At 44.7% G+C, this 22905-nt stretch overlaps 1 protein-coding gene across 3 annotated transcripts in view; it reads left to right on the top strand.

Annotated features, from left to right (window-relative positions):
- ncor1 (nuclear receptor corepressor 1) overlaps positions 1–22905 on the top strand; it is a 180616-nt gene that overhangs the window by 74990 nt on the left and 82721 nt on the right. For all 3 annotated transcript variants that reach the window (XM_033045584.1, XM_033045581.1, XM_033045583.1), the window contains exons 14-20: positions 1047–1148; positions 5156–5286; positions 9338–9514; positions 12058–12245; positions 18063–18125; positions 18443–18585; positions 21226–21358. In XM_033045584.1, coding sequence (XP_032901475.1) covers positions 1047–1148; positions 5156–5286; positions 9338–9514; positions 12058–12245; positions 18063–18125; positions 18443–18585; positions 21226–21358 — 937 coding nt within the window. The remainder of the gene's footprint in view (positions 1–1046; positions 1149–5155; positions 5287–9337; positions 9515–12057; positions 12246–18062; positions 18126–18442; positions 18586–21225; positions 21359–22905) is intronic.

Genomic DNA, 22905 nt, shown 5'->3' with positions numbered 1-22905 from the left:
TGATTCACCTTAAATCAAGAATAGGGAAGTAAGGTGGGGGGGGGGGACGGGGGACTTGGGCTGGCGTGGCTGGTAGAGCAACAGAGATCCAGGTTCAGTCCTGACCTTGGCTGCTGTTTGTGTGGAGTTTGCACATTCTCTAGAGCAGGGGTCGGCAACCTTGTTCTGCATAGGAGCCAGGACGCATGTCTGTGAGCGGATGGCGGGCCACATCTATCACGTGTACACATGGATCCCGCCTCCAACCGGCTCCGGACGGCAGGCATCGAATCACGTGTTCACAGAAGGTGCGTAGCCGTGCCGGCAGTTTTCCGCAGTATGCGGTACAGCTCGGAGCTTGGTTGCGCTCGGGGCTTGGCCGCACTCAGGGCCCGGCTGTGCTCAGGGCTCGGCGGCTCCACCACTGCGGCCGTCAGCGCGGGCCTCCTTGCGTCGCCGTGCCGCGACCTCCGGCCCAGGAGGTACCGGAGATGACGGAAGTCTGCGGGCCGGATGAATACGGGAGAAAAAAATACGCCTGCGGGCCGGATGATTTCGGGTCACTGGCCGCATTCGGCCCGGGGGCCGTAGGTTGCCGACCCCTGCTCTAGAGCAACAGAGTGAGATGAAGGAGATCTTCATGGCATAAAATGCTCTGCTTAAGGTGTCATATAAAGTTAATTCAGCAATGATTTACTGAGGAGTTAGGATTTGGAAAGAGTAGATTTGTAGGGGTGCAGGGAAAGTATGGGGGGGAATAATTGGAACAGATGTTCAAGGAGTCAGTAAATGCTACACAGCTCAGATGGTTTAGGGTACAGAGTCAAGCCCAAGGATAATGGCATCTAGAGCGTAAGGATAAAAACAACACTGATGTGTTTGGTGAATTGAGATGATTGTTGAAAGCATGTAAGGCTTCATAAGTACAGAATATGTGGGAAATACCATGAGGTCCATGATGTATTAAATGTATTGAGATTTCAAATCAAATGAAGCAGTAAATTGAAAAAGCAAATGTTTTATTGAGACACAACTTTGTTCTAATGAACTGTGTTTTGTTTCCACAGTGTGTAGCAGATTGTGTTCTCTACTATTACTTGACCAAGAAAAACGAGAACTATAAGAACCTTGTGCGGAGGAATTATGGTCGTCGCAGAGGGAGGAATACGGTAAGACAGCAGAGTTCAGTGCTTCAAAATGCAGAGCAAGAGTAGGAGAATTGGGACGCTTTATACACTGAATGGATGGACAGTAAGCAACTACAGGGGGAATGGTCAGCATTAGATCATTTCTGGCGTGTTGATCATTATAATGCCCAAGATAGACACAAAATGCTGGAATATATCAGCAGGACGGGCAGCATCTCTGGTTAGAGGGAATGGGTTACGTTTCAGGTCGAGACCCTGAAGATCTGAAGAAGGGTCTCGACCCGAACTGTCACCCATTCCTTCTATCCAGAGATGCTGCCTGTCCTGCTGAAATATTCCAGCATTTTGTGTCTATATTTGGTGTAAACCAGCATCTACAGTTCCTTCCTTTGCATTATAATACCTAATGCCAGTTTTGTAACTGCCGTAGTCACTGCCGGTATCAGTAGCTTAATTTTCACCATCACTGCCAAAAGCAAACAGTGTAAGCATCTGTGTCACTGGAAAGTGTCCATCGTGTCATTGGCATTTTATAAATAAATTAAAAACAAGAGGGGAACTCGGAACAGATTGGTGCCACTCAGGAATAAAGGAGGGAATTTAGACTTGTCAGAGGATACAGGGAAGATACTAAACGAGTACTTTGCAACTGTACTCACCAAGAAAAGGACACGGAGGACAGTGAGATCAGTGTGGGATATACACTAAACCCCCGCAATTTTGGATCTGTACAATAGTGGACCGAGGTGTTGGCGGGCGCCGTCAACGTTGGGTAGTGGAAAGGCAACGGCGGGGAGAGAGTGAGCAGTAAAACACTCTTGAAGAACGTTGCATTCGTCACGGGTTTGCAGTGGCTGCCACAAGGCGAGATACCGGGGTGTTGGATGCAGGCGCCACTGTACCTGCACTGTACCACCCTGGCAACACGTACCTCGTTCACTGGGTAACGGTGCCGGGCTCCTGTCGCACAGTCCCCCAATTCCGCCAGGTTACTCTATGAGTGGCTCCATTAGGCATGCCTCTGGTTGCGGGAGTGGTGAATTCGAGCAGCATGAAGGTGGCGTGAGTGCCGGGCAAGTTCTGTACACAGAGAGTGGTCTTGAACGAGCTGCTGGTGATGCAGGTGCGATAGTGGCATTTTTGATAGGAAGGGACGTGTGCAGGCAGAAGGAATTAGTTGAATTTGGTGTCATATTCAGCACAGGCCTCGTAGGTTTTGCTGTGCGGTTCCATGTTCTGTGTAACTGCACACCGTACTCCGCAAGTGCAGTCGTGGCACAGTGGAGACGGGGGCCACATGTGCCCTGAAGGATCGTTCTGCCAGACAGAGTATTTGGTAGCGAGTAAACTGTTGAGGAGGATAAAACCTCCAACCTTCTTATAGGCTGAGGGTTGGCCTTATTAAGGTTTATAAAATCATGAGGGGCATGACTGAGATGGATGGTCACAGTTTTTATCCCAGGATGGGGATGTCTAACATTAGAGGGCTTAGTTTTAAGATGAGAGGAGAAAGATTTAAAGGAGAGCTGAGTGGAATGTGAACCAAGCTGCTAGAAAAAGCTGTAAGGGTGGATAAGTTGCAACATTTAAAAGACATTTGAACAATTAGATGGATAGGAAAGATGTGAAGAGATTGAGGCTGAACGCAGGCAAATGAAACCAGCTCAGGAGGACAACTTTACCGGCATGGATATGTTGGGCCGAACGTCCTCCTTCCCTACTGTATAACTCCATGACTCTAAAACGTTTGCATCTGCCCATAGCAGCATTGATGGAAACAAAGCCTATTAAGAACACTATTCCTCCTAAACCGAAATATTATCTGTCCATTCCTTCCACATATGCTGCTTGACCAAAGCTTTTCAATGTACCTCAGTACGCCTGACAAAAACCTAAACATTAAGACCCACTGTGTTCCTCCAACACTATGAGTTTTGCTCAAGATTTCTGCAGATTTATGTGTCTTCAAAGATGGAAACAAAATAACTGAAAAGGCTGAAACTTCCTGGTAGGTTAACAACCATGAAAAAAATAGTTCATATTCTGCTCAAAGAACTTCCTTCAGAATTGGGTCGAGTTGGAGATAAGACAAGGGGGAAGGGAAGACAAAGCGAGTACAGGGTGAAGGAAGATAACAGGAAATTAGAGGTCAGTCTAGAGGAGGCATTAATGGAAATGGATATCAAAACAGACGCAACTAAATATAAAAAACACCCACACATACAATGCATTTGGACCTCATCTCCTCTCCCATCAGCCCATCATTACTCACAAATCTGTTTCCACTTTATTTATCAGATTGGAGAATCAGCAGCCCTGTGTTGTCTCATCGTATCAACTCCCAGCCTCTCTCTATACCCACCCCCCCCCCCCCCCACCTGCCTATTAACCCCCCTCACCTGGAAACCTGCCAGATTCTGCCTCACTCCTTCTCCTCACCTCGTTATATGGGCTTTCTCCCCTCTACTCTCAGTCCTGTCGCAGGGTGCTGACCTGAAACGTCAGCTGTCCCTTTCCATCCACAAATGCTACCTGACCCATTGCGTTCCTCCAGCTGGACATGCAACATTATTTTATGCCTTTAGTTGGTACTAGACTAAGTGGGACCCGTTGGGTCCCAGTCACACGGGAGGCCTGGTTCCCCAACGCCACCCATTCCCCAACGCAATATTCCACCACTCACTGTTCTCCCAAAGCCCGTAAATGCGCAGCGTGACTCATTTCCCCTCATCCCCGAGCACTCCCTCCCCCTCCTCTTCATGTGTGTGGGGGCGGGGGGGGGGGGTGGGGGAAGTGGGGTGTGTGGCGGGTGGGTTGGGAGGAGAGGAGGGATGTGTGTGGACAATGAGGTGTAGTAGGGGGAGGAGATGGTGGTGTGGGGCGTGTGTGGGGGAGGGGGGTATGTGGCGGGGTGTGTGTTGCGGGGAGGGGGTGTGTATGTGGGCAGGAGGGGTGGAAGGAGGGATGTGGGGGAGGGGCTGTGTGGGTGGGTGGAGGGATATGTGGGCGGGGGGGTTGTGGGGGGAGTGGGTGTGTGGGCGGGGGGGGGAGTTGTGGGGAAGAGGGGTGTATGGGCGGGGGGGTGAGCTCGGAGAAAAAACGGGGGAAGAGACATGTGCGAGAGAGGGGGAGGGGAGGAGGAACCAGCAAGTGGGGACCAGAGGGGTAGTGGCTGGAATTGGCGATGCGATGGGGACTCACAGCGAGCGCTGGTCGCTGGTCGTTCTCATCCGCCGGGATCAGAGTCTCCGCTTTCCGTTTGGCGACATCTCCGACTGGGATGGCTGGGCTGGGTCTCCCACGTTGGGCTGGTCTGGGTCTCCCACGCTGGGCTGCTTGGGGCTGGGCTGCTTGGGGTCCCTCCGAAAATTGTGTCCGGTTGGAAACCTCCACTGGCCACCCTCAGCTCCAGTGAAGACGCGATGGCGCAGGAAGGGGCAGACCATACCGGTGAGTGATAAGGGAAGAGACTAATCTGCACGGCGCTGAACGGCAGGAGCAGAGATCGATCTGCGCACGCGCGGTTTTTAAGATTTTTTAAACCTCGCTAACTTTTACGGCATTCAACCGATCGGAACGAAACTTGGTGCAATCGCAGCATAGGAGAATGGTGAGTTAACTGGTGAAAAATCGTAGCGCTATCGCGAACCATTTTTGAGCAAATAAAAAGACCGCACAAACCGGAAGATAACAAGATCAGAGTTTTAGTTATGTATAGATAGAAGATAGATTTGGATCTACCTTGAGTTTCAGAGCATTTGCTCCTTTTGTGGGATGCTTGAGGATGCTGCTGATACTCCTCTGGCAATGGGTTTTAACGTCTCGACTTTGGTACTGTGAAGGCAATTTGTGGAGAATATTGCAAAAAATTATCTGAAAAGGCTAGAAACAGAAGCAGTATCTCTGGAAAATAAATAGGTTGTTGTGTCTATCTTTGGTGTAAACCAGCATCTGCAATTCCTTCACATAGGTTCACGCTCATTTCTATGCAATCTCAGCATTTTTAATCAAAGGTCCCTTTTTTGCAGCAACAGATTTCTCGTCCTTCACAGGAAGAAAAAGAAGCTGAAAAAGAAGAGGAGAAAGTTGAAAAAATTGAGAAGGAAGAGAAAGATGAGAAGAAGGAAGAAGAAAAGGATGAAAAGGAGGAACCCCAAAGGTGAGGAAACTAGGCAGAGCGCAAAACAGAGGTGCATTGAAACATCTTCTCACAGAGAGCGTTGTGGAACTGTGCTCCTGAAGGTGCTCGAGGTCAGACCTTTGGATATATTCATGGTGGGAATAGAGAAATATTAGAAAGATCAAAGAAATATGGGTATGGAGAATAGGCAGGGAAGGGGAGTTGAGGCCAGCAGAGATCAGCCATGATCATAATGACTGGCGGGACGGAAGCCAACTATTCTCCTATGTCCTGTGTTTAACAGTTGTGTCTATATCGCACAAATACTTCCTGCTGAGTACTTCTTTGTTACATTTTTACACAAAGGCAATAGATGAACGAGCAAGGCAATGTTCCTTATATGTGCTTTGCTAATGGTACAGGATGATGTTGATTGTATTCCACATTTTAAGGAAAGGTTTAATAAATATTTGAGGCTAACGAGTGTTAAGACGTAGTTTCACTCTTATTTTCCTGACTGGTCCAATGCCTTTTGATTCCTCTAATCCCAAAACTTACCTACCTGAGCCTTGGAAGCTCCATCACCAAGGTTCCCCAGGGCAAAGAATTGTAAAAATTCACAATGCCTGAAATCCTTAGTTGTAAATGGGCATTTAAGACGATACCTCCCAATTCTAGACAACCATACCAAAGGAAAGGTCCTTTCCATATCTACTTTATCAAGCCTTCTCAGGATCTGTATCAATAGAAACACCTTTCTTGTTTTAAATTTCCCCTTAAAATAGCTTAATAGCTGGAATTAACCATGAACCATCTGAGACAAGTGTGCTCTTCCTTAAATAAGATCATAATTGTACAAAGTGCTCCATATGTGAAGTGAAACTTTACTTCTTTGTTCTTTACCTTGCTTGCAATAAAAGCTAACTTTTCATTAATCTTTCCAGTACCTGCATATTAACTTTGCGCTTTTTGTTCATGAACATCTCTCTGAACACCTCTAAAATAACATTTTGGTTTTCTATTCTTCCTGCCAAACCAATAACCTTGTGTTTCCACATTCTATTTCTGCCATTGTTTGCTGATTTAATCTGTTTTTCTCACCTTAGATTCTGTAACCCCCTCCCAACTTTCCCACTGAAGTTTGTGTCATCAGTACGATGAAATCAGTCTCATTGCCTAAATCTTAAATATGAATGATAAATCAACAGCAGGAGATGCAACACCTGTCCCTAGACCTCCTCCCTCGACTTTGTCCAGCGACCCTGACAGTCCTTTCAGATTATGCACCTCCTCCAACCTCATCTACTTTAGCCATTGTTCAAGGTGCGGACTCTTATACATTGGCGGGACCAAATGTAGCCTGGGCGCTCGTTTCGCTGAACACCTTTGTTCAGTACGCCTGGATCTACTTGATCTCCCGGTTGCCAAACACTTGAATTCCCCTTCCCATTCCCACACTGACCTTTCTGTCCGAGGGCTTCTCCATTGTCAGAGTGAGGCCAAATGTAAATTGGAGTAAACAGCACCTCATATTTCGCTTGGGCAGCTTACAACCCAGTGGTATGAATATTGATTTCTCTAACTTCAAGTAACCCTTGCATCCCCTCTCTCCCCATTCCTCTCCCACCCAAGTCGTACTAGCTTCAAAGTCGTCTTGAGTCCCATTGTCTGTAACTCATTTTCACCTAGCCCATGGTTAACAAAGGCCTGTTTCCTTTATCATCATTAATTTTTTGCATATCTTTAACTCATTTGTTCTATATCTCTCTATATCACCGTCTATATCTCATTTCCCTTTCCCCTGATTCTCAGTCTGAAGAAGGGTCTCGACCCGAAACGTCACCTCCTTTTCTCCAGAGATGCTGTCTGACCCACTGAGTTACTCCAGTTTCTTGTGTTTATCTTTGGTTTAAACCAGCATCTGCAGTTCCTTCCTACACTTAAATCTTTGAAGTTCTAGCATGTCACGTGCAATGCTATGTCCAACTAAAAATAGAGCTGGAAAAGACTACATTTGACAGGTTGCAGACTGATAACACGTGAAAACCTGATTAAAGAACGCTCAGAAGGAAAGTTCATCGAGTTCAGGCCACCATGTCCACGTCAACAACTATGTGTCCATCTCTATTAATCATATTTACCGGCCATCTAAGCCTCAGTGATTTAAATGATTGTCCAGATATTTACTAAATGTGAGAGTGTATAGGCCTCCCCCCACTTATCAAGCATTGGATTCCAAATTGCAACTATCCTCTCTGGGTGAAGAAAATTATCCTTGGATCCCTCAAAACAATCTTATTCCTCACCTTAAACCAATGTCCTCTGCTTTTAGATGGGGGAAAGGTTTCTCACTATCCACATCAAATCACTTTTATCAGTTCATCATCTGCTCGAAAGAATACAATTCCAGCCACCTTTCACCCAGGCAATATCCCGATAAATCTCCGTACCACCCTCTTCAGTGCAATGATTTCCTTCTTAAAATCTGCCAATCCCACAATACTCCAACTATGGCCAGATCAAGGCTTCTCTTATGTCCTCTTCACCGTCTGTTGTACCTGTGCTGCCACCTTTAAGGATCCATGAATTGTAAATCAAGTTCCCTATGTTCTTTGATATACCCTGGTCCCTCGCCGTTCATTGTGTGTGACCTACCCTTATTAGTTCATCAGAAAATGCATAACCTTGCACTTAATTTCCATCTGCCATTGCTCTGCCCAATTTACCAACTGATTAATATTGTAAAACTACCTTCTTCACTATCAACAAAGCCACCAATTTTCATGTCATCTGCAAACTTAATAATCATATTTCCTATATTCCTATATTCACATCTACTAATTCACTAGTTTTTATTATCAACAGTGAAGGTCCCAGTACCGATACGCGGGGTGCTCCACAGGTCACACACTGCCGATCACAAAATCACGATCCCCATCACCATTTATCTCCAGTTACCAAGCCGTCTTTGGTTGCAATTCACCAACTCGATTCAGTTCGTAGAGAGAATAATAGAGGAATGACAAAAGAATGTTTAAGGGAATCTAAAGAATCTAAAAAAATACACCTACAAGTAATTGAACGGGAAATGGTTTGAAGGGGAGATTAATATAAGAATTAAAGCAGGAATCTGCCATTTGGCCCAATTCCCTTACACCACCACTCAGTTAGATTATGACAGATCATTTTACCCCAGCAACATTTTGTGATGCAAATCCCATATCCTTTGATTTCTCTTGTTCAAAAATCTAAGATTGTCCATCTTGAGTTTACTTGGCATAAGCACTTCCGTGGCCTCCTCGAGAAGATAGTTCCAAAGAGTGATCAGGTTCATGTAAATAAATCTCCTTTTGTTTCTGTCCTGAATGGTTGATGCCTTACTTTGAGACTCAGAACTCCAGTCAGGGAGTTTTGTGCATTTCAGAGATATCATGTCTCATTCTTAAAATCTCAAGAGTATAGGCCTAATCTTCTTAATGCTACATGGCAAATCCCCACCCCAAGTGAACCTGCGCTGGCTGCACTGTGTCTATTGCATATAGTCACACTGCACCCAAACAGGCCTTTGACCTTTTTTGCCCTTCTACGCTAGGACTGTTTCCTTCTATGCCATGCCTATTTAGGTATCTGTCTAAATGGTTCTTCGAAAGTATCTTCCAGATACCAACCATTCTCTGTGTCAAAAATAACACACCCTTCCAATTCTCTTTAAAATTCCTTCCTCTCTCCTTGACCTATGCTTCTTGATTTTGATGCACCTATTTTTGACTGCCTACCCTTCAGCCTCTTTCACTCTAAGGAAAACAAGCCAAGCCTATCCAATCTTTCTCCATAACTAAAGTCTTCCAGCCCAGGGAATGTCCTGGTGAATCTTCTCTGCACTCTCTGCAGTGCCACAACAAGAACTGCACACATTTCCTGAAGTCGGGCAACGGATGTTTTGTAAATTTGCAGCTTAACGTCCCAAGTTATATATTCTGTATGCCTTCTTCACCATCTTGCCCACCTGCGCTGTGCTTTCAGAGAATTGTAGACTTGACCGCCCAAATGTACCTCTGTTCATCCACCTTTCTTTGTGCCCTAACATTAGACTCAAACAACACGGAAAAAGTCCCTTCGACTCAATTTGTCCGTGCCGATGTATATCTGAATCAGGCTCATTTGCCAGCGAGAACGAGACCGCACGCACACTGGAAGAACAACACCTTATATTCCGCTTGGGTAGCTTACAACCCAACGGTACGAACATTGAACTCTCCAATTTTAGGTAACTACAAAACCCATACCTTCTCTTCCCTTCTTTCCTCTAACCCTCCCACCCCACCTGGACTTGCATTTATTTCTTCCCTCCCCCTCCCACCTACATTCCTTCTTCTAGCTTCACAATTTGCAACTCTTCAAACCTTTTGTCTCACGCCTCCTGTCTTTTCATCTCTGGTCTTTGTCCACCATCTGCCTATCACCCCCCATCCCCCTCATCTGTATTAGCCTATTACCTGCCAGGTTTTGTCCCCCCCGTTTCCCCCCCCCCCCCCCCCCCCCCCCCGTTTCCCTCCCCCCCCCCCCCAGCTTTCTTTACCCCCTCTACAGTCAGTTTGTATAAGACCCCCGACCCAAAACATCACACCCTTTTCTCCAGAGATGCTGCCTGAACCTTACTACAGCACTTTGTGTCTATATTTGGTATAAGCCAGCATCTGCAATTCCTATCTGTACAAAATGTCACCTATTCATGTTCTCCAGAGATGCTGCCTGGCCCACTGAGTTACTCCAGTACTTTGTGTCTTGTTTTGTAAATCAGCATCTGCAGTTCCTTGTATCCTCATTTACCTGCATTTGGTCTGTATTCCTCTCAGTCTTTTTCATCCATGTACCTTTCCAAATGTCTTTTAAACATCAAGAGTCAAGTGTGTTTAATTGTCATATGAACCAATGGAATTCTGTTAGCATAACATAATGAATTTAGCATAACAGGTCTGTAACTACAATACTCATAACATATAATAACTTAAAAAAAACAATAAATTAATAACCCCAACACTAGTGCAAATAAATGACCTTAGTGAAACTAATAACAATCCATAGTTCATAGTTTAGTTAGTGCTTTGTAGCATTCAAGAGTTTGATGGTTGTTGGGAAGAAGCTATTTTTGAACTAAGATGTCACGTTTTATAGACTCCGAAACCTTCCCAATGGTAGGAGTGAAATGAGAGCATGGCCAGGGTATAATTGTAATTATATTCACATCTACAGCTTTCTCTGGCAGCTCATTTTATATACTTGCTACCCTCTGTGTGAGAAAGTTCCCCTTAAGGTCCCTTTTAAATCTATCCACTTTCACCTTTAGTTTATGCCCTCTAGTTCTTGACTCCCCTACCCTGGGAAATAGACCGCGACCATCGACTTTATTTATGCCCCATGCTTTTACATACCTCTGAAAAGTCATCCCTCAGCATCCAACTTTGCAAGGGAAAAAATCCCCAACCTATTCAATCCCTCCTTCTCACTCAAGCCCTCGAATGCAGGTGAGTCTTTCCAGCATCCTTTCCCACTCCTTCCTAGCAGCTGAACTGCATACAATTCCAAGTACGCCTCACCAGTTACTTGTAGTTGCAACATAACGTCTCATCTCCTGTAACCAAACACCTGACCGATGAAGGTGAGTGTGCTCAGCATCTTTTTCACCACCCTGTATTGCCACTTTCAGCAACTATGTACATGTTCCCCAAGATCTCCCTATTCTATATGTAATCTGGTTCTGTTATAATATGGTTTATGTTCAATGCATCACCATTCAGTTCCCTTATTTCCTTCGCCTACATGACCTTCTCCACACAAAAACTTTGCCCATCTTCTGTGGCTCCACATGTAGAAGGCCATATTGATCCTTAAGGGATCGTGTTTTGTCCCCAGTAGATAAAGAAGCTTTAGTTGTACTTTTTTCACTAGCACTGTTACACTATTTCCTGCTGCACCCATTCCGTGAACACGCCATTCCTTCCAATTTTACTCTGGTTGTTGTTCTCAACACCATCCACCATCATCTTCTTAACTTTCTAAATTTCACCTCATACACACCCAACGTCAGCTATGCACCTCCACGAGACGCACACAATAAAATGACCAAATGCACTGTCGCTTCCAGCTCCCTGCCCTTTTGTGCTTTGAAGTTCTAAATTACGTAATGAAAATTCAGGTGCCACAAATCTGAAATCAGAAATTGCAGATGGAAATGCAGGTCAGACAGTATCTGTAAGAGCAGTGACACGTGAGGTTGATGACCTTTCATGATTCAAAGTTAAGTGGTTCTGTATAAAGCATGTTAACGCTGTAACTGTCCATGGGGCAGAGCTTGTTTCTGGTTGTGAGGCTTATTTTTAAAAGTTGTCACCGTCCTCAGGAACTCTTAAGTAAGGGAGAAAATATGGTGGCAGCCAATCTGCTCTGTCTGTTCAGAGATACAGCGCAGAAACAGGCCCTTTGGCCCACCGAGTCCGTGCTGACCTGTGATCCCTGTACACTAGCACTATCCTACACACTAGGGACAATTTATCATTTTTACCAAAGCCAATTAACCTACAAACCTGTACGTCTTTGGAGTGTGGGAGGAAACTGGAGCACCCAGAGAAAAGTCACGGGGAGAATGTACAAATTCCGTACAGACAGCAGCCATAGTCAAGATCGAACCCAGGACTCTGGCGCTATAATGCAGCAACTCTACTGCTGCGCCGCCGTGCCGCCTCTAAGCTTGGAGGGATGGAAACAGTAATTGATGTTAACAGTAATTGTCTTGTTTTTTCATCTCCTTAGGGAAGCTGTAAAAGAGAAAGAGAAATCGGATACTGCTGGTGAGGAGCCTGAAGAAAAGGAGCAGTCTGTGCTCCGAGGGCGCAAAACTGCAAACAGTCAGGGGCGGCGCAAGGGCCGGATACTGAGGTCCATGGCTAAAGAAGCTATTGCAGAGGAGCCACCCAACCCCCCACCTCCACCTGAGCTTGGTGAGTTCCCTCACGTTGTGAACACGAGTGCCTTCATATTCTTCCAACTTTTGGATTCCTTTTATACTGTTAGATATTTGACAATAAATAAAAGCTACGTGAAACCCCAGTGAGAGATGATCTGGCAGTGCTTAACACATTTTAGTGATTTCAGACATTTGGAATATAGCTGTGAGCTCATTAGGAAATATTTGACTTTCCCCTGTGGATGCATAGGCTGGGAAGTCAAAGATTGATTTATCTGCTACTAAACAGGTTCTGTGTAGGAAGGAACTGCAGGCGCTGGTTTAAATCGAAGCTAGACACAAAATGCTGGAGTAACTCAGCGGGACAGGCAGCATCTCTGGAGAGAAGGAATAGGCGACGTTTCGGGTCAAGACCCTTCTTCAGACTGAAGAAGTCTGATGCTGCCTGTCCCGCTGAGTTACTCCAGCATTTTGTGTCTATAAACAAGTTCTGTCATTGGCTGAGGGCACACAGCAGCAGGCAGTTCTGGAGCACAGAACATAGAAGAGTACAGCACAGTACAGTACAGTATAGGCCTTCGCCCCACCATGCCTGGTGCCGAACATGATGACAAGATTATCTAATCTCACCTGTTTGCACATAATCCGTATCCCTCCATTCCCTGCAAATCCATGTGCCTGTCCAAAAGCTCTTAAACACCCCTATTGTATCTGCTTCCACCACTGCTCCTGGCAACGCGTTCCCGGCACCCAACAACCTCTGTGTTAAAACCTGCCCTGCATATTTCCTTGGTGCTGGATAGACCTTCAAAATCTCAGCCAGATATATCTGATCAGGCTGTTTGGGAGATGTATCTTCTTCCATGCAGCTTAGGACGCCAGCACCTCTTCTCCCGTAATACAGACTGTCCTCACCTCCATTAACTTTCAAGTTCCTGAGCCTTCTTGCTTTTCTCCACGGTAAAAACAGAAGAGAAATACTCATAGTGGACCTTGCCCATCTCCTGCGGGTCCACACTTAGATGTTTAAGAGGGAACTGCAGATGCTAGAAAATCGAAGGTAGACAAAAATCCTGGAGAAACTCAGCGGCTGCAGCAGCATCTATTTTAGCGAAGGAAATGGGCATCGTTTCGGGTCGAAACCCTTCTTCAGACTGTGAGGGTGGGGGATGAAAAAAGGAAGAGGTGGACCCAGAGGGCTGAGGGAGAGCTGAGAAGGGGAGGAGAAAGTAAGGACTACCTGAAATTAGAGGTCAATGTTCATACCGCTGGGGTGCAAACTGCCCAAGCGAAATACGAGGTGCTGCTCCTCCAATGGTCCTCACTCTGACAATGGTGGAGGCCCAGGACAGAAAGGTCGGATTCGGAATGGGAGGGGGAGCTGATGTGCTGAGATCAGGTTGGTTATTGCGAACCGAGCAGAGGTGTTACCGCTGTAGAGCTGTTGACTTCTAGAGCAGCGGATGCAATAGATGAGGTTGGAGGAGGTGCAGGTGAACCTCTGCCACGCCTGGAAAGACTGCTTGGGTCCTTGAACGGAGTCAAGGGGGGAGGTAAAGCGACAAGTGCAGCATTTCTTGCGGTTGCAATGGAAAGTGCCCGGAGAGGGGGTGGTTCGGGTGGGAAGGGCCTAATTGACCAGGGAGTTACGGAGGGAGCGGTCTCTGGAAAGCAGACAGGGGAGGAGATGGGAAGATGTGGCCGGTGGTGGGATCCCGTTGGAGGTGGCGAAAATGTCGGAGGATTATTTGTTGTTTGTGATGGCTGGTAGGGTGGAAGGTGAGGACAAGGGGGACTCTGCCCTTGTTATGAGTGGGGGGATGGGGAGTGAGAGCAGAGTCACGGGGTATAGAAGAGACCCTGGTAAGCGCCTCATCTATAGTAGAAGATGGGAACCCCCGTTCCCTGAAGAATGAGGACATCTCCGATGCCCTGGTGTGGAACAACTCATCCTGGGTGCAGATGCGGCGTAGACGGAGGAATTGGGAGTGGGGGATGGAGTCCTTACAGGAAGCAGGGTGGGAAGAAGTGTAATCCAAGTGTAGCCATGGGAGTCAGTGGGTTTATAGTGGATGTCGGTCAGTAGTGATAGACTTTCACACTAACAGGAACACCCCTGCCTTGAACTCTCGTTATCACACTTTTAAAATCATTCCACTTTCATGTACCCTTGCCCGCAAACATCCATCAACATTGGCACGTTCCTGCCTAATATCATCAAAGTGGTTCTTGCCCCAATTCAGAATTTTAACCAATGGCCTTCCCCAGTCCTTATCCATTATTATTTTAAAGCTAATAGAACTGTGGTCACTGATCCCAAATAACTCGCCCACAGCCACTATCACTTCGGTCACTTGCATTTCCCAAGAGTAGTTCAAGCTTTACTCTCTCTCTTGAAGGGCCCTGGTCATATTATCTAAGGATACTTCCCTGAATACATTTGACAACTTCCACCCCATCTAAGCCCGTGGCACCACGGCATTCCCAGTCTGTATTTGGAAAGTTAAATCCCCTACTGGTTTAAACTCTCCTGAGTAGCATTGGCAAACCTGCCTGCCAAAATACTGGTTCCCCTTCAGATCAGGTGCAACCCTCCCCACTTGTGCAAGTCACTACCCCAGAAGAGATCCCAATGGTCTGAAGATCTGAATTTCTGCCAGCTCCACCAACAGCCACAAATTTACCTGTCCTGTCTTCGTGTTCTTATCCTCACTGGCACATGGTTCCAAGATTAATCTGGAGCTCTTTAGCTCCGAGGTTCTGTTTTCAAATATTTTGCCTAGCTCCCTGTGTTCACTCTGCAAGACTTCATACCATTTCCTACTTAAGTCATTTGTGCCAACATGCACAATGATTTCCGGCTGCTCTCCTTCCCCCATTGAAAATGTTCTGCACTGCTCTGAGCTATCTTGAATCTTGGCTGCATGGAGGTAACATAACATCCTTGGGTCTCATTTGTATTAAGTTCTCATTCTGGGCCAGTCCCATTTGTCTGCATTTGGCCCATGTCCCTCTAAACCCTTATATCCGTCCAAATGTGTCTAGAATGTCGTAATTGTATCCACTTCTCTAGCTTTCTCTGGCAGTTTTTTTCCAGCTACGGACTATCCTCTGAGTGAAAATGTTGCCCGAGGTCCCTCTTAAATCTCTCACCTCACTACAAATCTATACCTTCTAGTTTTTAGAATCCTCTATTCTGGGAAAAAGACTGGATTAACTTTATCCATTGTTGCAATGGTTTCAATGGTACTTTATTTGCCATTTGTACTGAGGTACAGTGAAATTCATTTTTGTATACAGTCCAGTACAAGTATCACTATATAAGCACTCAGATGGATACAATACAAGTGTATCGCAGTTGAACACTGAGACAGTTTGCAGAGTCGCCAGATTTGGCGCTATTTTCAAATCCCAATTATTGTAAGTGCCGGGTTCTTGACCTGAACATGAAGGCCCGTTGTCCTGACGGCATCGTAGGGTCGGCCGGGCCAAGCCTAGCCGTGGTGTCCTCCGCTGCAGTTCTATCGCTGCAGGCCGCATCCGGTCCACCACTCACCCTCCTGATTTTAAGGAAAAAAGTCCCAGCCTGTCTAACCTCTCCTTGTAACCCCAGCCCACAAGTCCAGGTAACATCCTGGTAAATCTCTTCTTTATAACGTAGTGACATCCTTTCTATAGCTGGATACCAGAACTGCACAGTACTCCAAGTGTGATCTCATCAACAAACTGTACAGCTACACCATGATATGCCAGTCTTTATACTCATTACCCTTCCCAATTAAGGCAAGCATGCCAAATACTTTCTTCACCATGCTGTCTGCCTGACTCACCACTTTCAGGGTACCATGCACCTGTAATCACAATCAGAATCAGAATCTATTAGCCAAGTATGTTTTGCAACATACGAGGAATTTAATTTGCCATACAGTCATACCAATAAAAAGCAACACACAAAATACATTTTAACATAAACATCCACCACAGTGACTCCTCCACATTCCTCACTGGGATGGAAGGCTAAAATAAAGTTCAACTCTTCCCATATCTCTCCGTTTCACACCTCTCCAGGGCACTACTATTTACCGTGTAAGTCATGCCCTGGTTATCATACCAACGAGCAACACCTGACACTTGTCAGAATTTAATTCCATTTGCCATACTTTGGCCTACCTTACCAACTGTTCTACGACTTAGATATCCAGTTCACTATATCACAAACATTGGTGCCAACTGAAAATTTACTGATGTTGTTAATCACATTGACATCTAAATCATTAATGTATATAATCAATCAACAGTGGACCAGGTATTCCACTGGCCAAGGGCCTCTAATCAGAAATCAACCCTCTACAGCTACCATATGATTCCTTCCTCCAAGCCAATTTTAAATAAATTCATGTGATAAGAGCAGAATTAGGCCATTTGGCCCATCAAGTCTACTCCACCATTCAATCATAGCTGATCTATCCCTCCCTCCTAAACCCATTCTCCTGCCTTCACCCCATAACCGCTAACACCTATACTAATCAAGAATCTATCTATCTCTGCCTTGAATATATCCATTGACTTTGACTCCATAGCCTTCTGTGGCAATGAATTCCACAGATTCACCACCCTCACACTAAATACATTCCTTCTCATCTCCTCCCTAAAGGTACTTCCTTTAATACTGAGGCTATAATCTCTGGTCCTAGACTCTCCTACTAGTGGAAACATCCTTTTCACATCCGCTCTATCCAAGCCTTTCACAATTCTGTAAGTTTCAATGAGGTCCCCCTCATCTTTCTAAACTCCAGTGAGTAGGGGCCTAATGCCTTCAAACACTCAACATATGTTAACCCACTCATTCCATGGAATCTAGTTGGCTCGCTCACCTTGGATGCAATAAAGGGGAAAAAAGTGATACAAATCAGCAAAAGTTGTTATATACTCATAGTCATACAGTACAGAAGCAGGCCCTTTGGCCTAACTTGCCCATGCTAACCAAGGTGCACGAGCTACACTGTCCAATATTTACATACAATGTTAATACAACTGTTCATGCAATTGAATATTGTTTCTGTATGTCAATGCAGCATGATAATAAAACTCTTAATCTTGTGACTGTTGCAATTAAAATATAACCTTAAAAAAAAAATTAAGATTTTATTCGATTTCTTCCAGACAGTGAAACGTTTAGACGGGCATGTAGATAGGATAGGTTTAGAGACATATGGGCCAAATGCAGGCAGGTGAGACTAGTATAGATAGAGCATGTTGATCGGCGTGGGCAAGTTGGATCGAAAGGCTTGTTTCCACATTGTATGACTCTATAACTTGCTATTACATGTCGTGTGATTATATTAATTAAAATGTGTAGCTATCTTTTATTTATTGATTTAATGCCTATTGGTGGAAAGGAACTGCAGATGCTTGTTTAAACCGAAGATAGATGCAAAAAGCTGGAATAACTCAGTGGGTCAGACAGCATCTCTGGAGGAAAGGAATAGGGGTTTTTTCGGGTCGAGACCCTTCTTCAGATGGGTCTCAACCCGAAGCGTCACCTATTCCTTTTCTCCAGAGATGCTGCCTGACCCGCTGAGTCAATACAGCTATTTATGCGTATCGGTGGATTTGCTCAATGCCTCCAATGCCCAATTGGTAACTGAATCAAGATTTCATTCAATTTTTTCCAGACATCAAGAAACAGGATGTGTCTATAGAGTGTTCAGTGTGACTGTGTCTGTACAAGGCTCCAGCCGCTTCCAAAGATGGGCTTTGGCCTGGCTGCTATCTAAAGATGGACTGATTTGAATATGTTGGTGTTTGTGTGGATGGGGATATTGTGCTCATAGATCTTTCTGCTTTTCAGCTGTAGCTGAGCCTGTAGAGACCTCCCGGTGGACAGAGGAAGAAATGGAAGTGGCTAAAAAAGGTCAGTGATGGCGGAAAAACTCCTGTGTCCTTACTCAAGATAATCATGGGCTGTGCTCAAGCTGATTTCTAATCATAAGTAATGCTTCCTGCTTTTGCTAATGTTAATTTGTGGTTATAACTTTTCCACATAAAACGGCCATTCGATCTGTCTGATGCCAGCTGTGGTTTGTGCTCTTCGTATGTTCCTCCCACTCTCATTAGTTCCATCCAAGCATTATAGAAGCCTCATAGACTACAATGTTAAGCACTAGTTCTCCATGTTAATGATATCTGCAGTGCAAGCTTTACTCTTGTTTCTCCATGCCATGGCCTTAGGACTCGTTGAACATGGACGCAACTGGGCAGCCATTGCCAAGATGGTGGGCACCAAAAGCGAAGCACAGTGCAAGAATTTCTACTTTAACTATAAGAGGCGGCACAATCTGGATATGTTACTTCAGCAGCACAAGCTTAGAGTGGTGAGTCACTCTCCCCACCCTCACCCACATCCCCTTATCAGTGGAAAAGGTAGGGGCAGGAGGGCCTCTTGCTTAATACAAGAAAGCAAAGGTAAAATCTCAAAGTACTGCACCATTCTGTTTACCTGATCATCATCTTCAGCTGACATTTATCTTGTTAGTAAGAATAGTAATGGAAGTAATGTTATAAAGACTGGCAAAAATCTGGTGATTTACAACCCACCTTGCAGACACATTTATTACGATCACTTGATTTGGGAACAGTCATTTATTAAAACATTGCTCATTACATCCTTAGATAAGAAAACAGAGTGTGTCAAACAGGGAATTATTGAGCATTTATCCCAAAATCTGTTTTCAGCACAACATAAATTTGCAAGAACTATTTGCCGGCTCCAAGACACATTATACCAACAATCCCCCACCACATTTTGTCTGTGGAACGGCCCCGACCCAAAACATCACATATCTTCATTCTGCGGAGATGCTGCCTGACCCATCGAGTTACTTCAGCATGGGGGGTTTTGTACGTACATGGAGTTAGGTTAAATTAGTCTGTTCTCATACAAGTTCTTATACTCCTGACATGAAAATCATTCGTGCAGAGTCATTGAGCTAATGGGCATACAGTGCCCTCCATAATGTTTGGGACAAAGACCCATCATTTATTTATTTACCTCTGTACTCCACAATTTGAGATTTGTGACAGAAAAAAAATTACATGTGCTTAAAGTGCACATTGTCAGATTTTAATAAAGGGTGTTTTTATACATTTTGGTTTCACCATGTAGAAATTACAACTGTGTGTATACATAGTCCCCCCATTTCAGGGCACCATAATGTTTGGGACACATGGCTTCACAGGCATTTGTAATTGCTCAGGTGTGTTTAATTGCCTCCTTAATGCAGGTATAAGTGAGCTCTCAGCACCTAGTCTTTCGTCCAGTCTTTCCATCACATTTGGAAACTGTTATTGCTGTTTATCAATATGAGGACCAAAGTTGTACCAATGAAAGTCAAAGAAGCCTTTATGAGACTGAGAAACAAGAATAAAACTGTTAGAGACATCAGCCGAATCTTACCAAAATCAACTGTGTGGAATATCATTAAGAGGAAAGAGAGCACTGGTGAGCTTACTAATCGCAAAGGGACTGGCAGGCCAAGGAAGACCTCCACAGCTGATAGCAGAAGAATTCTCTCTATAATAAAGAAAAATCCCCAAACACCTGTCCGACAGATCAGATACGCTCTTCATGAGTCAGGTGTGGATTTGTCAATGACCACTGTCCGCAGAAGACTTCATGAACAGAAATACAGAGGCTACACTGCAAGATGTAAACCACTGGTTAGCCGCAAAAATAGGATGGCCGGGTTACAGTTTGCCAAGAAGTACTTAAAAGGGCAACCACAGTTCTGGAAAAATGTCTTGTGGACAGATGAGACGAAGATTAACATATCAGAGTGATGGCAAGAGCAAAGTATGGAGGAGAGAAGGTACTGCCCAAGATCCAAAGCATACCCCCTCATCTGTGAAACACGGTGGTGGGGTGTTATGGCCTGGGCATGTATGGCTGCTGAAGGTACTGGCTCACTTATCTTCATTGATGACACAACTGCTGATGGTAGTAGCATAATGAATTCTGAAGTGTATAGACACATCCTATCTGCTCAAGTTCAAACAAATGCCTCAAAACTCATTGGCCGGTGATTCATTCTACAGCAAGATATCAAGGACCCACATCATCCTGGCCACGCACTCATTTCTCCGCTGCCTTCAGGTAGAAGGTACAGGTGCCTGAAATCTGCAACATCCAGGTTCAGGAACAGCTACTTCCCCTCAGCCATCAGACTACTAAACTCAACTCAAACAAAAATCTGAACTTTAATAGCTTATTGCACTTTAAATGCTTATTTATGTGTGTATATATATATATATTCAATGGTATATGGTCACACTGATCTGTATTTATGCCTACAATATTCTGTTGTGTCTGAAGCAAAGCAAGAATTTCATTGTCCTATCTGGGACACATGACAATAAACTCTCTTGATCTTGATCTTGAAGACAATGATCCCAAACATACTGCTAAAGCAACAAAGGAGTTTTTCAAAGCAAATTTAAAAAAAATTCTTGAGTGGCCAACGATCTGAACCCAATTCAGCATGCCTTTTATATGCTGACGAGAAAACTGAAGGGGACGAGCCCCCAAAACAAGCATAAGCTAAAGATGGCTGCAATACAGGCCTGGCAGAGCATCACCAGATTATGTCAACTGGTGATGTCCATGAATGGCAGACTTCAAGCAGTCATTGCATGCAAAGGATATGCAACAAAATACTAAACATGGCTACTTTCATTTACATGACATTGCTGTGTCCCAAACATTATGGTGCCCTGAAATGGGGGGACTATGTATAAACACTGCTGTAATTTCTACATGGTGAAACAAAAATGAATAAAAATGGCCTTTATTAAAATCTGACCATGTGCACTTTAACCACATGTGATTTTTTCTATTACAAATATCAAATTGTGGGGTACAGTGGCAAATAAATAAATGATGGCTCTTTGTCCCAAATATTATGGCGGGCACTGTAAAGGTGCACGGCAGGTTTCTCACTTCTCCTCTGTCTCCTCAGCAACAGATGTCACGGAGATCACGGGAAGATCGTGAAGTTTCTCAGTGTGAAAGCATTGCTTCGACTGTATCTGTACAAGAAGATGAGGACAACGAGGTATCCAATGAGGAGGAGAATGCAGAAGACAGCGAAGGTATTGAGGAATTTGGGTCACTGTGAGCTTGAATCACTGCACTGCCTGCTTGGATAGGAAGCAGTAGTGCAGAGATTAGAAACTGGAAGCCTAAGTATTAAATATCACACTTTGCCTGCTGTGCAAAATTCACTTGGAAGCGATCCTGCATAATTTTGCTCAGCTGCGGCTGATGATTTGCCCATTTAAGCTCATCTTCTGATACTCTCTCCGCTCAATTTTGCTTTGCTTCTGCTGGTGGGTGTTCCATTTATTTCTGCTGTTTTTTGCACTTCCCAGTTACATTACAAGTCCTTTTGGATACTGCTGGGGAGGATGGATTGCATTTAAGAGGAGAGTAGCAGCCAGGTCTGTTGCATCAGGCACAAGATGGAAGGATGAAGTCAGACAGGGAGAAATTATTTTGGGTTATAAGGAAATAGCCATAAAGTCAAACAAATATTTTGTCGGTGACACACTTGACATGTAGCAAATCTCCCTTCCATGGATGTGGTAGACCTAAAGAGCCATTTCTGTGCTTTACAACTCTACGACTGTATGATGTGCTCGAGCCCTCTAGGTTTTCATTTCTCAAGTCTATTTAAGAAGAGGAATTTACTACACTATGAATCGAGAGAATATCTGGCACATCGAAGATTTAAGAATTTAGATAGGTTCAAAGAATGCAGCAGGATTTAGATCAGTTACAGATATGGGCGGGTAAATAGCAGATAGAGTTTAATCTGAGCAAGTGTGAGGTGTTGCACTTTGTGAGGTCGAATGTAAGAGAATGTACACTGTTAATGGCAAGACACTTACTGGCATTAGTGCAGGATGAGTTAGGGTACATTATGGTTGCTACCTCCTCCGTGGGCCAGTGCCAGTTTCCAATTTTATGAGATAGGAACAGAATTAGGCCATTCGGCCCTTCAAATCTACTCCGTCGTTCAATCTCGGCTGATCTATCTTTTCTTCTCAGCCCCATTCATCTGCCTTCTCCCCATAACCCCGACACCTTATAACCATATAATAACCATATAACAATTACAGCACGGAAACAGGCCATCTCGACCCTTCTAGTCCGTGCCGAACACGTATTCTCCCCTAGTCCCATATACCTGCGCTCAGACCATAACCCTCCATTCCTTTCCCGTCCATATAACTATCCAATTTATTTTTAAATGATAAAAACGAACCTGCCTCCACCACCTTCCCTGGAAGCTCATTCCACACAGCCACCACTCTCTGAGTAAAGAAGTTCCCCCTCATGTTACCCCTAAACTTCTGTCCCTTAATTCTCAAGTCATGTCCCCTTGTTTGAATCTTCCCTACTCTCCGTGGGAAAAGCTTATCCACTACAACTCTGTCTATCATAATTTTAAAGACCTCTATCAAGTCCCCCCTTAACCTTCTGCGCTCCAAAGAATAAAGCCCTAACTTGTTCAACCTTTCTCTGTAACTTAGTTGCTGAAACCCAGGCAACATTCTAGTAAATCTCCTCTGTACTCTCTCTATTTTGTTGACATCCTTCCTATAATTAGGCGACCAAAATTGTACCCCATACTCCA

This window comes from Amblyraja radiata, chromosome 28, assembly GCF_010909765.2.
Source record: "Amblyraja radiata isolate CabotCenter1 chromosome 28, sAmbRad1.1.pri, whole genome shotgun sequence".
Classification (NCBI taxonomy): Eukaryota; Metazoa; Chordata; class Chondrichthyes; order Rajiformes; family Rajidae; genus Amblyraja; species Amblyraja radiata.
This window is presented reverse-complemented; position numbering and strand designations above follow the sequence as displayed.